The sequence below is a fragment of the Aquarana catesbeiana genome, linkage group LG01, assembly GCF_042186555.1.
Source record: "Aquarana catesbeiana isolate 2022-GZ linkage group LG01, ASM4218655v1, whole genome shotgun sequence".
Taxonomy (NCBI): Eukaryota; Metazoa; Chordata; class Amphibia; order Anura; family Ranidae; genus Aquarana; species Aquarana catesbeiana.
The window spans coordinates 513,969,177-513,985,552 of record NC_133324.1 but is presented as its reverse complement, the minus strand read 5'-3'; the positions used below and the strand labels follow the sequence as shown (position 1 = coordinate 513,985,552).

At 43.9% G+C, this 16,376-nt stretch overlaps 1 protein-coding gene across 2 annotated transcripts in view; it reads right to left on the bottom strand.

Annotated features, from left to right (window-relative positions):
* Window positions 1-2,585: 2,585 nt before the first annotated feature.
* The window catches only part of CDC34 (cell division cycle 34, ubiquitin conjugating enzyme), a 58,105-nt gene continuing 44,314 nt past the window's right edge, over window positions 2,586-16,376 (bottom strand). For both annotated transcript variants that reach the window (XM_073594034.1, XM_073594035.1), the window contains one exon: window positions 2,586-2,860. In XM_073594034.1, coding sequence (XP_073450135.1) covers window positions 2,650-2,860 — 211 coding nt within the window. In that variant the 3' untranslated portion in view covers window positions 2,586-2,649. The remainder of the gene's footprint in view (window positions 2,861-16,376) is intronic.

Below are 16,376 nucleotides of genomic sequence, written 5' to 3'. Positions count from 1 at the left end.
GGCCGCTACTCTATTCTGTAGGGTCTCTGCAAAAAAAATTTATATTATATTATATATAAAAAATATATATATATAAAAAATGTTTGGGGGTTCCAAGTAATTTTCTAGCAAAAAAAACAAAAAAAAAAACAAAAAAAAACACATATGAGAGAAGTGTCAGGTTTGGCCCGATAGGCAAGTGGTTAAACAAGCTGCTAGCAGGCTTCAGCACTACTTAAAAAACGACTTCTAGACAAAGCTTGTTTGGCTGTTCTTCTCTTGTCGATCACAGGAGTGCCGTTCGTTCGGCACTCCTGTGACCCATTTTCAGCAGACAGCGGGCTAAAGTCCACTGTCAGCTGATGTCACAGAGCCGTTCAGGCTTGGGTAAGATTGCGACAATGGAGTCGGTATCATTCCACATGCCTGGATCGGCACCCGGATCATCCTCTCAGTGAGCTGTTGAAAGCCTGAGCTGTCTGCTCCCACCCCCTCCATGGACCAGCACTCCAGTGAGTGAAGGGGGGGGGGGGGCAGAGCAGAGAGCAGGTGATTGACAGTCACCAGCTCTCTGCTCGGGGAGCTCTGAGAATCGAGCGATTGGCTGTGTTCAATTGCTTGGTTCTCAGTGTTAGAGGCGCCGGGGGAGCAATGCTGCATCCACCTGGGTAAGTATGATTATTAAATTTAAGAAAATTCCCCCCCCATACTTTTTTTTAAAGCTTGTAAACACCTGCTGAAGCCTGGGACCAGCTTGTTTAAAGTGACAAAAAGCACTCCCGTTAAGAGCTGTGTATAGCATTTCCAAACAGGACCTGAAGGGCACTTTAAAGGCTTTGGGTAGATTAGACATGCATCTGAATCTCCCTTTCCTCTGGAGCCCAATCTGCTTTCGGATTGTACTTCAGAGTTTGCCGGGTGATGAGGAATGGATTTTTGGCAACAAACATGTGCATTGCCTGATTATTGCAGGACATTTGTGCCACTTTCCCATTTGCTTGCGTGTCTAGCGTTCGGTGGACTTGCTGCCCAATTGCTACATGTTGGGTAAACTTTGCCACAGACGCAAAAGCATCTCGACTGTGGCATGTAAACACCCCCGACCACTACCTATTGCACCTTAAAGGGGAGGGCAGTTTGCGGGTGGCAAAAATATGCGGTCGAGTCCCTAACCACACATCTAAATGAAGCCTTAGAGAAAGCTGCACAAAGCTTATCAAAAGCATTCCAAAAGCTTGCTGTTCACACTACCCTAATACAAGCTGAAGCTTGTGTGAAGCAGGCCTTAGTTCCTCTGTATCATTCCGGCAGCCTTTCATCAAGGGCGATAACTATATTTGGCCAACATCTAGACAGGTACTAAGCAGATCAATACAAATTACACTTTCTTCATTAAAAACTCAAAATCTGATTTACCTGGAAACTCTGTAGTATCCCTTTAACCAGGCATACTCATAGTACAATTCATGTTTGTTCAGATCAGCCCCATTTTCATGGATATAGAACGCTATTCTTCAAGAGCACGTGTCTAGCAAAGGCATTCCTTAATAATAGTAGCTGTGATTTGTGGCTCACATGCTGGGGAACATATAGCATGTGACAGGAATTACACGTGTCAACAAGGAGCTGTTAATTCTACAGACCAACGTAAAACCGCAAAATCTGACTAGTTCAAAAGTCTTCTGACACAAATGAGTTAATCATATGTGCACACTTCTACAGATATTATTTATTCTATTTAAGAATTCTTAAAAAAAAAAAAAAAAAAAAAACACACAACTGTGGAGAGGTGTTGTGAACCTTAACCTAGTTCTTACATCCTTTTACAATAGTTAGTTCTCTAGCATATGGATAAAAATGCTGATTTATGCAACTCAGACTGTCCTACCTGACCAGAGATTGTTAGCATTTATGTGCAGCTTCAACCTTACTCATTCAGCCAATAAAAAAGTTCCATGTAGTGATTTTATCAATGTTTATAAAGGAATACTGCAATTGTTTAACTTGTATAGAACAATTTATATTAAAACTTACCATTAACAAAAGCACTTCCTCTTTCTTGATTGTTAGAAAGAAAATGCACACTGTATTAGATATTCTTTTTTTTTTTCCTTTATTAATTTTTTTTTTAAATAAAAAAGCAAAAAAAAATTGCAAAAAACCCACCCACAAACCATAGTTAATCAAAACCCACTTAAAAATAGCTGTGAACTAACCTACCCCAACCAAAAAGTAAAACAGTATGTGTGTCTCAGAATAGTAAAATCATCACAACCAACCGTCAAAATAAAATAAGCAATTCAGTGTAAGCAACTCCTACACCCTCCCTCGTAGCCCAATTTCAGCCCTGCACTGCAACCTGAAACAGCCCTGGTAAGGGAGAGTTAAGCAGCATGACTTGCAGAGCACTCTGGTGCACTCAAGTGGCAGAAGCCTGTACTGCAAGTATTAAGACACTTCTAAAGCTCAAGAAGCATTCCTGGCACTTCAATTAAAAAATCTCATAACTCCCTTTTTTCTCTAGCACTGTACGCATCAGGTGACCGTTAGCTAACAAAGTCACTTCCTCAAGTTCTTGCAGCATGGCCACAAAAATAAAGACTGAAAAATTTTCAGCATCTGCTTTATTAACAAGGAGTGTGGGTAAAAGGTAGGCACCAGCAGAAAGGGTCAGGATTCTTCATTGCCAGAGTCATCCTGGTCTTCATAGCAGCTGTCACCCTCATCCTCCATGTCATCGTCTTCATAGTAGTCATCATATAAAAGATCAGATCCCTCATCTGGAGCTGGAACTTTTGTTTTTACACAATATTCAGCTAGTGTTGTTGGGACCTTGACTCCATCCATCTCTGCATCTGCTTTTGTACTGAGAACCTGTTTTCTGTCAATGTAAACAAGAAAGGTGGGTAAATTCTTCTGTTTTTAGTGCTGAAGGCAACCTATATTGAGAAAAATGCAAAGGTTGATATCTATTGCCACCTATGCCTGGTTCTCCCTGTGATCAAGTCATTGACCCAGCAGAAATATGTATATAAAAGGAGTTTTAACCTCAGTGACTTCATGTGCTGCATACTTATTCTGGGCCAGTGACAAGGCAATCTAGCATTTCAGAAAGAGGCAGCCTTTGTATGTTCCTCAATAAAAAGGTATCCAAAGTGTTTAAGCAGAATGAACAAAGGCCAAATCAGGGAGACAAGTGTCTGTTCACCAAAAGCTAGCACCAAATTGGTTTCTATAAATAAAACCCCAGCTGTTGGATTTAATTTGGTTAATTTTTAACCATTTCCTCTGAAAAAAACGTACCTGAACGTCCTCTGGTTGAGTGGTTATACTGTGGCCATAGCTGCAGCTGTGCTTTGCCGGCGATGCTTTCATCTAAAAGCAACCCTACTGGCTAAAAAGCCACTGGATCGCTTTTACGGGGCTCCCCTGCCGGCTTACCATAGAAATGACCGAGGGCTAGAATGTGTCCGATCATCTCTACAAGTATTTTGTCACTTTCGGTTTCAGTTCAATGTAAACAGACCATTATTGGCTCGTGAAAGAATCTGATCAAACCAATCCTCTGATCAAACCAATCCTTTAAAGCGCTAGCAAACCACAAAGCTTTTTTTTTTTTTAAACCTACAAGGTAATAATGTGCTAGGATGCATCATATATTAAAACTAACCTAAAAACAAAGCATTCCAACTGTCACCGCTGACAGGGCTTCCATCTTTACCCGTCTACCTTCCAGGTTCACATCCTCCGGCCGTCCGATTGGCCACGCTGTCAGGTGGCCATTTCTTCAGAGCGCATGCGCCAGTGACGTCACTGGCCAATTAACAAGTAAATATCTCCTAAATGGTGAACGTTTAGGAGATATTTATTGTATCTAGAGGTAACCCTTATTATACCGGATTTATATAGCGCCAACAGTTTGCGCAGAGCTGGTCAGACAGTACAGTTACAATAGATTTAAATACAGGAGGAATCATAGGGCTCTGCTCGTTAGAGCTTATTATAGGCTTACCTGTAGGTAAATGTCAACCATGGGAGTTTACTCCCACTTTAAAGGGGTTGTAAAGGGTTTTTTTGTTTAAAAATAACAAACATGTCATACTTACCACCTCTGTGCAAGGGTTTTGCACAGAGCAGCCCCAATCCTCCCCTTCTGGGTTCCCCCAGCGGCGCTCCTGATGCCTCCTATTCTTGAGTGCCCCCACGAAGAGACCCATTGCATGGGGGTACTCATGCGGGCGTGCTCCCTAGTCCTGCTGCTGCATACATTGACACAGACAGCAGAACTTGGCCCCGTCCCCCAGCTCCCATGTCACTGGATTTGATTGACAGCAGCAGGCGCCAATGGCTTCTGCTGCTCTCAATCTATCCAATGAGGACCCGAGACAGCGGCTGGAGCTGCTGTGCTCGTCCCCACCAATGGAACGATCAGGTTCAGGTAAAAAGGGGGGCTTTGGGGGGCTGCTGCATTACAGAAGGTTTTCACCTTAATGCATAGAATGCATTAAGGTGAAAAACCTTGAGGGTTTACAACCCCCAAAGTTCTGGTGTCCAATAGACCCCCGATGTCTCAGTAAAGAGTACCGGTCACTGCCCATGCAATCACAAGGGATGTTGTTCATCCCTTGTGATACAATAAAAAAAAAAAAAAATGTAAAAAGTGCCCGTCTCCCCGAGCTCACCCACAAAGGCAAACGCATATGTAAATGGTGTTCGCACCATAAAATGTGAGGTATCGCCGCCAATGCTATAGCGAGAGCAATATTGTAGCACCAGACCTCCTGTGTAACTCTAAACTGGTAACCTGTAAAGGCGCATCAAGTGTTGCCTATGGAGATTTTCTACCGTAGTTTGTCACCATTCCACAAGTGTGCACAATTTTAAAGCGCGACGTTGGGTATCTATTTAGGCCTCATGTACACTGCTGCTGGTAAACAGACATTTAGGAGCAGTTGGGCGTTTTTTTCAGCTGCCCCTGAACTCTCCTCTAGGTTATCTTATCAGTACATGTACACAGGGTCGTTTCTAGGCAGCTGAGTTAAGAAGCATTTTTTGAAAAAAAAAAAAAAAAAGTGCAGGAAGGATGTTAAGAGGCATTTGAAACGTCAAATGCCTGCAACAGCCTGTAAATGCGGTAACTCGCGTTTAGTTTACAGCACTAGCCAACCAGCCACAGTATATATACTGTGTCAGGTCAGCTCTCCTGCGCAAACTGACGTACCCGTACATCGGTCTTTGTATGTTAAATTGCAGGCGCACACCGGCTGCATGTCGTGGATGCGATGTCCGTGGCGACCCTCGCTAGCAGTACACAGAGGCAGAACAGGGATCTGCCTATGTAAATAAGGCGGGTCCCCGTTCTGTCAGGGGACATCATGGAGATCCACTGTTCCCAGTGATTGGGAACAGCGATCTTGGGGTTGTCCCAGTGAGCCAATCCCCAACGCAGTTAGAACACACCCAGGGAACACAGTTAACCCCTTGATTGCCCCCTAGTGTTAACCACATTTATACATTGATCATTTTTATAGCACTGATCAACGTAAAAATGGCACTGGTCCCCAAAAAGTTTCACTTTGGGTCAGATCTGTTCGCTGCAATGTCCCAGTCCCGCTAAAAATCACAGATCGCCGCCATTACCAGTAAAAACATAAGAAAAAATAAAAGTCCATAAATATAACCACTATTTTGTAGACGCTATTACTTTTGCGCAAATCAATCAATATACGCTTATTGTGATTTTTATCAAAAATATATAGCAGAATACATATTTGCCTAAACTGATAAATTATTTTTTTGGATATGCATTATAGCATAAAGTAAAAAATATAAGTTTTTTTTTTTATTTATAGCACAAAAATAAAAACAGCAGAGGTGATCAAATACCACCAAAAGAAAGCCCGATTTGTGTGAGGGGGGGGACGGGGACGTCAAGTTTGTTTGGTTGCAACGCCGCACGAATGCGCAATTGTCCGTTAAAGCGACGCAGTATCACAAAAAATGGCCTGGTCATTAAAGACTTGCCGACTGCTGATGTACGTCGATTTTTTGGGGACAGATATCGTTGTTACGGCAGCAGCTAGCTGCCATAACCCCGGTATCCCTGTTTTCAGCCAGCTACAAGATAAAAGTGGTCTCTGCGGCGGATTCGCTGCGAGATCACTTTTATTGGTGGCGGGAGAGGGGGCCCCCCCTCCCACCGCGAGCCGATGCCCTCCGCCACTTACCGGAGCCGTCGGCAGCGGCGGAGGCAATTGCGTCTGTTGCCTAGCTGTGCGTGGAGACGAGTGAGGGGGAAGATGGCGCCCACCCGTCTCCATGACACTGCAGGGCGGAAGTGACGTCAAAATGTCACTTCCGCCCATACATCTTAAAAGGCACATTTTTTTCAATGTCATCTTTTTTATTGCATTTTAGTGTAAATATGAGATCTGAGGTCTTTTTGACCCCAGATCTCATATTTAAGAGGACCTGTCATGCTTTTTTCTATTACAAGGGATGTTTACATTCCTTGTAATAGGAATAAAAAGCGACACTTTTTTTTTTTAAACCGTGTAAAAATAAATAAAAATCATGTAAAATAAATACATTTTTTTTTTTTAAAACGCCCTGTCCCGATGAGCTCGCGCGCAGAAGCCGGTGGTCAAACCACACGTGAGGTATCGCCGTGATCGTTAGAGCGAGAGCAATAATTCTAGCCCTAGATCTCCTCTAAGACAAAACATGCAACCTGTAGAATTTTTTAAACGTCGCTTATGGAGATTTTTGAGGGTAAAAGTTTGACGCCATTCCACGAGCGGGCGCAATTTTGAAGCGTGACATGTTGGGTATCAATTTACTCGGCGTAACATTATCTTTCACAATATAAAAAAAAAATTGGGCTAACTTTACTGTTGTCTTATTTTTTTATTCAAAAAAGTAAAAAAAAAAAAAAAAAACGCACTTGTAAGACCACTGCGCAAATACGGTGTGAAAAAAAAGTATTGCAATGACCGCCATTTTATTCTCTAGGGTGTTAGAAAAAAAACAATATATAATGTTTGGGGGTTCCAAGTAATTTTTAGCAAAAAAAAAAAAACTGTTTTAAAAACATGTAAAACACCTAAATTCCAAAACGAGGCTGGTCCTTAAGTGGTTAAGAGGGTAAAACCTTCCAGGGATGAAGTGGTTAATGGAGATACATTTAACCATTTGCCAAAAAAATAAAAATGCTTCTAAAAACACAAACGCGCATGTAAACGCAGCAAAACAAACGTTTTTAAACATCGGTTACTTTCTGTCAAGTTAAATCTCTCAGGAGAGGTTTAAAACATCCCATGTACATTAAGCCTAACTCGGCAAAACATCTTTTATATTTTACCAAACAATTGGGTATTATATTGTGTTTTGTGCAATATAATTATGTATGTAAAATGTATATGTATGTAAAATGTATTTTTTTCCCCAAAAAAATTGTGTCTGAAAAAACTGCTGCGCAAATACCAAGTGATTTTTAAATGCATGTGAGAAGTGTCAGAAAAGGTTTAGGAGGCAAGTGGTTAAAGACATAGTTCCTGTAAGATAATAACTAGTGGGCAGGGTCACCCATTTATGTCACCAGGTGGCCCCGCCCTCAGCTATATAAGAACTATCACCCAGAAGAAGCATCAGTCGGCGGAACCTCCCATGGAGGTGGAGCGTTTTTTTTTTTGTTTTTTTTTTTTCGGTCAGTCGGGCGCCGTGGATTTACATCGTGGGACATTTTTTTTTTTATCTTTTAATAAAATGACTTGTCCCAAGACGTCTCCTGCCTTTTTTTACCATTATTGTGAAATGGTAGGGGTACAATGTACCCAGCTACCAAGTCACATTGGGGGGGGTGGGATCTGGGGGTCCCCTTGTTAAAGGGGGCTTCCAGATTCCGATAAGCCCCCTGCCCGCATACCCCCCATAACCACCGGGCAAGGGTTGGGGGGGGGGGGGGATGAGGCCCTTGTCCATCAACATGGGGACAAAGTGCTTTAGGGTCAGACCCCAAAGCACCCTCTCTATGTTGAGGGCATGTGGCCTGGTATGGTTTTCCTGCTGTCAGGTTGCGTGCTCGGATAAGGGTCTGGTATGGATTTTGGGGGGACCCCTACACCATTTTTGTTTTAAGGGGAACCCTGTGCCAAAATTAAAATCCATACCAGACCTGAAGGGCACAGTGGCTGCGTTTGATGGGCACAGTGGGGCTGCAATTGATGGGATTTTTTTCTGAATTTTTCAGTTTGTTTGCGCCCCCCCACAAATTTTGAGCACCAGCCGCTGCCACTGGATTGAAGCTGTTTCTTAGTACACCCCTGTGCACGGGTAAAGTCATGAAGAACCGGGTCAGTTTGTCGGGGGGGGTGGGGGGGGGGGTGGGGGTGGGGGGGGGCTGGCCTGCATGGAGCGAGTGTCCAGGTCGACCCCCGAGGAAGGCGATAGAGTGCGCTGGGCTTTGCACTGTGTTCTGCTATGGGCACATTGAGATTCCCAAACACCACTCTTAACCTATCTAGGTCTACCGGGGGGCACGCTGGCCTGTTCAATCAGCAGGAAGTCATCCAGATAATGAATGACCATCTGGCACTGGGCTTGGTGCAACAGGATCCAAGTGAGGGACTGTGCGAAGGTGTCAAAGAGCCACGGGCTACTTTTAGAGCCGAAGGTCAGTTTGGTGGCGAAGTAATATGCCTCTTTCCATTTAATGCCATGCCAGCACCAGAGGGATGGTTGGATGGGTAGACTCTTAAATGCGTCTGATTTGTCGGCTTTAGAGAGCCAGGAGCCTGTGCCTACTTTGATAATGGCCTGAATCGCCATGTTGACTTTAGCATATTTCAGGGAGAATTCCTCTGAAGGAATTAAGGAATTCAAACTCAGGATGTGGGAAGAATGAGGAGCAGACAGGTTGTACACCAAACAAATTTTATTCAAAAACTTGCCATTGACAAGCCCAATAGGGCTAACTCTACAGATGTTGAAAGAGGGCTGAGTGAAGGGGCCAATGATGAAGCCTCGGTCAAGTTTAGCCTGTAACAGCTGGTCTATGGCCTGTTCGTCGGTGGCTGCAGAGCGGAGGTTCCTGCACTCGTGAGTCGTGCGGGGCAGTGTGATGAGGCCAGTATGGAATCCTGCTGTAAAGCCTTGGATAAGGAAGGTGGCTAGTGAGGGAGTGGGGTGTGAGGTGAGGTAAAACCTCAGCCATAGGACGTCTACTCGGCCTAGTCCGGACATTTTCTGCTGCTTGATCTGGCATAAGGCATTAGAATGTATACAGATATGGAGCAGCAGGCATTGGCTGTAGTTGCACGATCCAAAATTAAATTTTTTACAGAGGGATAACCCCCCTGACAGAATGGTACATCCGAACTTGTCCACCTGGGGCGTCATGGCTAGGCCTGACAAGCCCTGAGCTGTACCGGAGGTGGAGGGAAGATCGAGAGGGCGTCTAACTGCACCAGATAGCGGTGTGGGTGGAGGACAGAGTGGTGAGCGTAGCACAGGAAAATGGCAGCAGAACTCTGTGTCCATGAGGCTCCAATTCCTGCCTGCTTGGAACTGTGTGAGCCTGACTTCAGCTTTGGCTGAGAATGAACAATGGTAATCATAAAATGAGAACCCCCCCATATTTATAGCCCAGGTCCACCATGGTGTGGAGATATAAGTCCAGCTCTTCTCTCCTGCTGGGGCTGGCTGAGCACACATCCCAAAGGTCAGCGCAAACTCTGCAATAGTTGATTTGCGGTTGAGCCTGGGGTCTTTGGGCTTCAGAACCACTGATATGGTGACATGAAAGTCCAGGTTTTGTTTTTTTTTTGTGTCTTGACTATGTATATATGTATTAATTTCTCCTAGAGGAGGTGAACGGTGGTTAAACGATCGAATTGAAACTATGAATAAAATTTGAAGGAAAACGGATTTGAGAACAGTTGGTGAAGCTATGTGGGCCGATGTGCCTTGTTGTGACTGGATTCGAACTGGACCGTAGGGTGAGCTGTATTGAGGGGTGTTCGTCAATGACGTGACAAGTCAAACAGTGATCTGAATTTAAAAGTGAACCGTAATGTCGCTAAGACGACCGACATTGAACAACAGTAGAGAGTGTATGACGGGATAAAAGAAACAAAAAATGTACGAATGACCCGACACGAAGAAGTGACTGTCCAACCTAAAGGAGAACAGGATAAACAATATACAAAATAATACCACTGAATGATTGAAGTGATGGTGACACAAATCGGGATGCTGCAACTTTGACCAACAGTGAACCGAACTGTGGAACATGGGATGAAATAAATGCGAAATTAAATGAGCGCAATGAAGCCGACACAAATGGGAGTGCTGCTAAAGCGACTGGATCGGCGTGTAGGGTATATGAATTAAATGACTGAAACGATTGGCATGACAGAGGCATGAATCGGTGTGTCGTGATAGCGACTGACAGCCAACCTGTCTATGGAATAGGAAATGATTAGGGGTAGCACAAGTTGACGTGAATTAGTGCATCGCGGATGCGACTGAATTCGAATCAGAGTGAGGGGTATGCGAAATGTAACAAATTAAATGTTTGGCATGATGGTGGCGCGAATCGGTGTGCCGCAACTGCGACTGACAACGAACAGGACTGTGGAGCATGGAATGACCAGAATGAGCCGACAGGAATCGGTGCGTCCTAGATGCAGATGCGACTGGATTTGAAATCAGAGTGAAGGGTGTGCGAAGTATCAATGGATGCCATGACAGCGAACCGGATTGCAAGGCATGGCATGAGAGGACTTGACAAAACTAGCCGGGACGAATCTCTCTCTCTGTGAAGCAAATAACAAATAGGACAAAATAACAGAAAAAGTCAATGTGCGTATGTCAATGTCCTATTTGTCGTTTGCTTCACAATAAAAATGAAATTGCCCATGGGAGGTGGAGAAGCGGTGGTGGTTGCCAGGAATATAATCCCTTGGATCTGTGCCGACTGGCAGCAGAGATGTGCAGTATCCTGGGGAGGGAGAGGAGGGAGAGGAGGGAGAGGAGGGAGGAGGGAGGAGGGAGGAGGGAGGAGGGAGGAGGAGTCAGTCTAGCTCTACCAAGAAAAAAAAAAAACCCTCATACAATCCCATATACACAATCCTATACCCACAGTTGATCCAGAGGAAGGCGAAAAACCCCAGCAAAGCATTATCCAATTTGCTACTCCCCTGGATCAACTTTAGCTATAAATGTTATTACCCAGTTATATTATTTACACCTAGGAAAGTATCCTGGCCTTTTTTAAAGCAATTTACTGAGCTGGCCAGAACCACCTGTGGAGGGAGTCTATTCCACATTTACACAACTCCTACTGTGAAGAAATCTTTCTGTATTTGGAGATGAAATCTCTTTTCTTCTAGACGTAAAGAGTGCCCCCTTGTCCCCCTAAAAAGTGAATAACTCAACACTAAGTTCACTATATGGACCCTCTTCTCAAGAAAGAATAAATAAAGTTCCTCTAATCTTTCCTCATAGCTGAGCTCCTCCATGCCTCTTATCAGTTTGGTTGCCCTTCTCTGCACTTTCTCCAGTTCTCCGATATCCTTTTTGAGAACTGGTTCCCAAAACTGCACATTTCAGATGAGGTCTTAATGACTTGTACAGGGGCAAAATGATATCTCTCTGCAGTCCATGCCTCTCAATACAAGAAAGGACTTTGCTCGCTTTGGAAACTGCAGATTGGCATTGTATGCTTTTATTAGGCTACCAAACCCCCAGATCCTTTTCCACTATGGATTCCCCCAGTTGTGTATGATGCATGCATATTCTTAGCCCCCAAGTCCATAACTTTACATTTATCAACATTAAACCTCATCTGTTGCTCAAAATATTAAAGATGTGTGCTGTCTCATGTGAACAAACACAAAAATTACCACCATGTGATTAAACGAACATAACATAATGTAAAACCAAATTCATCAAAAAATGTTCAAATCTTTCTATAAAATCAAGTGAACCACTTCCAGTGAAAGAATGTTTTCAATCCGTTTTTCCAAATATAATTAAATGTTAAAAATGAGACAACGCATACCTTTTATCATTTTGAGCACCGTATCTTCACCTCCTCCTATTCAAGTAGTAAAAGTGCGGCAGTCTTACCTATATTTAGCGCAAGATTTTTCTATACTATTAAACCTCATTTGCCACATAATTGCCCAATGAAAGTGCATTCAGGTCGGCTTGTGACTTGTGGTTTCTCAGGTGTCATCCATTAAAGCTGGGTGATAATCTGACTCAAATTCATTCTGATTGAGAAGTTATTGAACCTATAGAATACTCCCCATTAAGAGATTGTGTAATTTGCTTATGGCGAAAATCAGGTAAATCTGAAGATATTTAAAATGGGTATTGTGTCATTTCTGTTATCTGTTCACACAATACAGAATATGGTTTGTCTGGGTTTGCCACCAGGGAATTACTGGAATCAACTATCCTTCTCTGGATGCCTACATAGGTTTGCCTACATAGGTTTTCCATGTGTAAAGCCATTTTTGGACTCCAAGTAATTCGAGCATAGGTTCATTTTATTGGTTGTCTCATGCTTGTCTAGCAGTACTGTTATATGCATCTGTACATGCAGCAGGCAGAAGCAACACTGCACTGGTGTGGTGGTGATCAGAAACAATGTTTGGGTGCACCGGCTCTGGTGACACTGTACTAATGTAGTGGCAATCAGGACCACTGCTGATGCCTGCACTGGTTCTGACACTGGTACTAACAGGGCTAGTGAATAGGAACACTGTTGATGGCTGCACTGGTCTGACAACACGGTCACTGGTGTGGCAGTGATCGGAAACTCTGCTGCTGGCTTACAATGGTCTGGTGATATTGGGACTTGTGTGGTGGTGATCAGGAACAATGATGCTGGCTGCAATGAACTGGTGACACTGGGACTGGTGTGGTGGCAATCAAGAATACTGTTGCTGACTGGTCGGCAAAATTTGGGCTTGTGTGGTGATCAGGGGCACTGTGGCTGGCTGCACTGATATGACACTGCACTAGTGTGGCATTGATCAAGAACACTGACTGGCTGCACAGGTATGGGGACACTGTACTGGTGTGGCTAGTGATCATGGACACTGGCTTGCTGCACCACTATGCAGCGTCATGAGAGCAGTCAGTGTTCCTGATCATTAGCCACCTAAGTACAGTGTCATTAAAAAAAAAAAAAAAACTGTGAAAGATCGGTTTCTTCTGACAGCCGATCAATGTGAGAGGAAACTAGAGTGCTGGCTGCATCATGCAGTCTTTGTTTACATGTGTGATTGCTGCGATTGGTGACAACAACCATACAATACAATGTCAATTTGATTGGCTCTTTGTACTCTGCTCCCATGGACATGGTGATCGCAGCGTGTGCTGCTGTGCAAGCTAGAGGGTGCGCACAAGCGAAGAAAATGTGAGGCAGTTTTAAATTGGCCTAAGGTATTAATCGTGGGTCTCTAATGAATGGAAGTGCTGATTTAATTTCTAGTGAAAGGGGGGACATGTTCAGCTTTAAACAGCATTAAAGTAGTACAACATGATACCAGCCTGCTATATGCGGGTTACAAGAGACCCACCTCACTCCAAATACTATTTCATGTGTCAGATATGCTTGGGTGGGCGACGTGCACCATTCTACTCAAACCTCGTATTGACGGGGGGGGGGGGGGGGGGGGGGTGTATTAGTGTGTTTAGACACACGGCTCTGGATTTTCAGGAGATTGCTGCTCAAATTGATGCTGAAGGCAGATATATTTTCATATATTGTAGACTGTATGCTTTGACATGTGTTATTGCAATGGTTTATATCCCTCCACCCTTTTCTACTACTGTGTCGAGACAATTAACAACCTTTTTTGTCTAACAAACCGGACATCCCGCTTTTTATACTGGGGGATTTTAACAGTTGCTTACAGCCACAGATGGATAGGCATCCTCCTCCTGTTGGTTCACCAACATCTAGAGCGGGGATATGCAATTAGCGGACCTCCAGCTGTAGCAGAACTACAAGTCCCATGAGGCATAGCAAGACTCTGACAGACACAAGCATGACACCCAGAGGCAGAGGCATGATGGGACTCGTAGTTTTACAACAGCTGGAGGTCCGCTATTTGCATATCCCTGATCTAGAGGATCTCTGCTGCCTCGTTTTATTGAAGAGTTCGGCTGGCAGGATTTGGAGGATTAGATATCCCTTGATGCTGGCTTTTTCATGTTTTTCTAAAACTCACTCATCTTTGTCCGGGATAGATTTATGTTTGGGTAACACTGCTGCACGTGACTGTTAGCGATATCCGCTATGCACCCGCAGTATATCTGACCACTCCCTATTGATGATCCAAGTGCAAGCCAGGTTTCCAAGTTTGCAAGCCGGTCTACTACCCGAAAGCGGGCTCCTTGGAAAATGAACACCTTCAGGCTTAACTTGTTTCCTTCCACGGACCATATAGAGACCCAAATTTCACGTTTTTTTTTTGTGGACAGTTCCTCAATCAGATGTCCTTCTTGGATGGGAAGTTTTTAAATGTTTTTTGCGCAGCATACTTATCTCAGAGATAACGACTGTGAAAAACGCTAGCAAACAGTGTGAACCCCAACAGGAAAATATTTCTAATCCCTTAGACAACACTAAAGAATTATGGTTGTCCGCACAGGATGCACTTGTATGTTTGGCATCTTCTTCTGCGGAGTAGAGACGTTTCGTTAGGAAGCAGGCATTTTATGACAAGGGGGAGCAAACTGGCCGCCTGTTAGCCAAACTAGTTAATGCTCAATCTGCAGCTCCACCAATGGCAGCCCTAAAGTCTCAATCGGGCAGGCTTCCTAATACACCTGACCTGGTCGTGACTGAGCTGGTGCGATTTTACTCTGAATTGTACCAGTCTCGTATACACTACACCGACGACGAGTTGAATATGCATTTTTCGACTCTTGAGCTGCCTAGTCTTACTGTGACAAAGCGGGCACGATTGGACGCTCCTATTGATTCGGGAGGAGATACAAGAGGGGGTGGGTTCATTCCCGGCTTGTAAAGCAGCAGGGGAAGATGGTATCCTCATCAAGGTTTATAAAAAAAAAATTCTGCAATTATCCTGCCTCATCTCTCACAAACATTTAATGCTGCATTGAAAACAAATTGCCTTCCTGTTTCTCTATGTCCAAGGCAATTATTGTTCTACTTAAGCCGGGCAAATCTCCCATGGATCCAGGTTCATGCAGACCCATTTCCCTACTCCAAACAGAGTGGCGTTATTTGTGGGTAGTACTGGAGCACTTTGGATTTGGAGAGAGATTCATCTGCTGGGTGCGGCTCCTCTATCACACCCCGCAGGCCGCTATTCGGGTGGGCAGTGCAGTATACCCCTTCTTTCATCTTGGCAGGGGCACACTTTCACCCGTTTGCTCTAGCCACTAGGGGCTCGGATTTGTACCTCAATTATTGCTATATGCAAACGACATGCTGGTGCTGCTGGGGGACACAGATGCCTCGTTGAAAAAAGCTATGGCAGTGATCAAACTTTGGGGCCTATTCTTGCTTAACCATCAATTGGTCCAAGTGTTACCCCTAGAGGGCATAGTTGATCCCTCTCTGCACAAATTCTGCCCCCTCTTGGTAGTTGAGTTATTTAAGTATTTAGGTGTAGTGATTTCGCCCGATTTAACTAACTACTCCAGTCTCAATATAATGCTGCTGCTTACTAAATTCCGGGACAAAGTTAACTTTGGAAAAAGCTTTGGCTCTCTATGGTAGGAAGGGCTAACTTGGGGAAGATGATTTTAAATGCCTCAACTGCTATACTTTCTCCATAATGCTCCCATAGTTCTGCCTCAAGCTTTTTGGGGCTATCAATTCCATTTTTGGACAACTATTTTGGTGGCAAGGTTCACCTAGGATCCACATAGAACAATTACAAAAATCAAAAGGAAACAGGGGGCATAGCATTCCCAAACCCATGGGTGTACTATTTGGCTGCTCAACTGCAGCACGTGCAGGAGGGTATGGTTACCTATAGTCAGCTCTTGAAACTTGTAATTCCTCCCTGTCCATTATGCTTCACCACACTAGATCAGCTTCACTCCCAGAATGTTTAGAATCACAATTGTTTGCTAAATCCAACAGTCTCTTCCCCACATATAGGTTAATGCACAAAATCTGGAGTAAGGTCAAATAGCTGCAAGGGGTAACTGGGTTTAAAAAAATTTAGCCCTATTTGGAATAATATCCTGTACCCTGAACAGTTAAAACGCAACTATGCCCCTAAGTGGGGTGGTTATGGTATTACACACATGAAGCATATCTTTAGAGCTGGTAAATTGCTATCCTAGCGTTCGTTGTAGACTTTGTATGGTCTAACACAATCCATGTATTTTTACTATTTGCA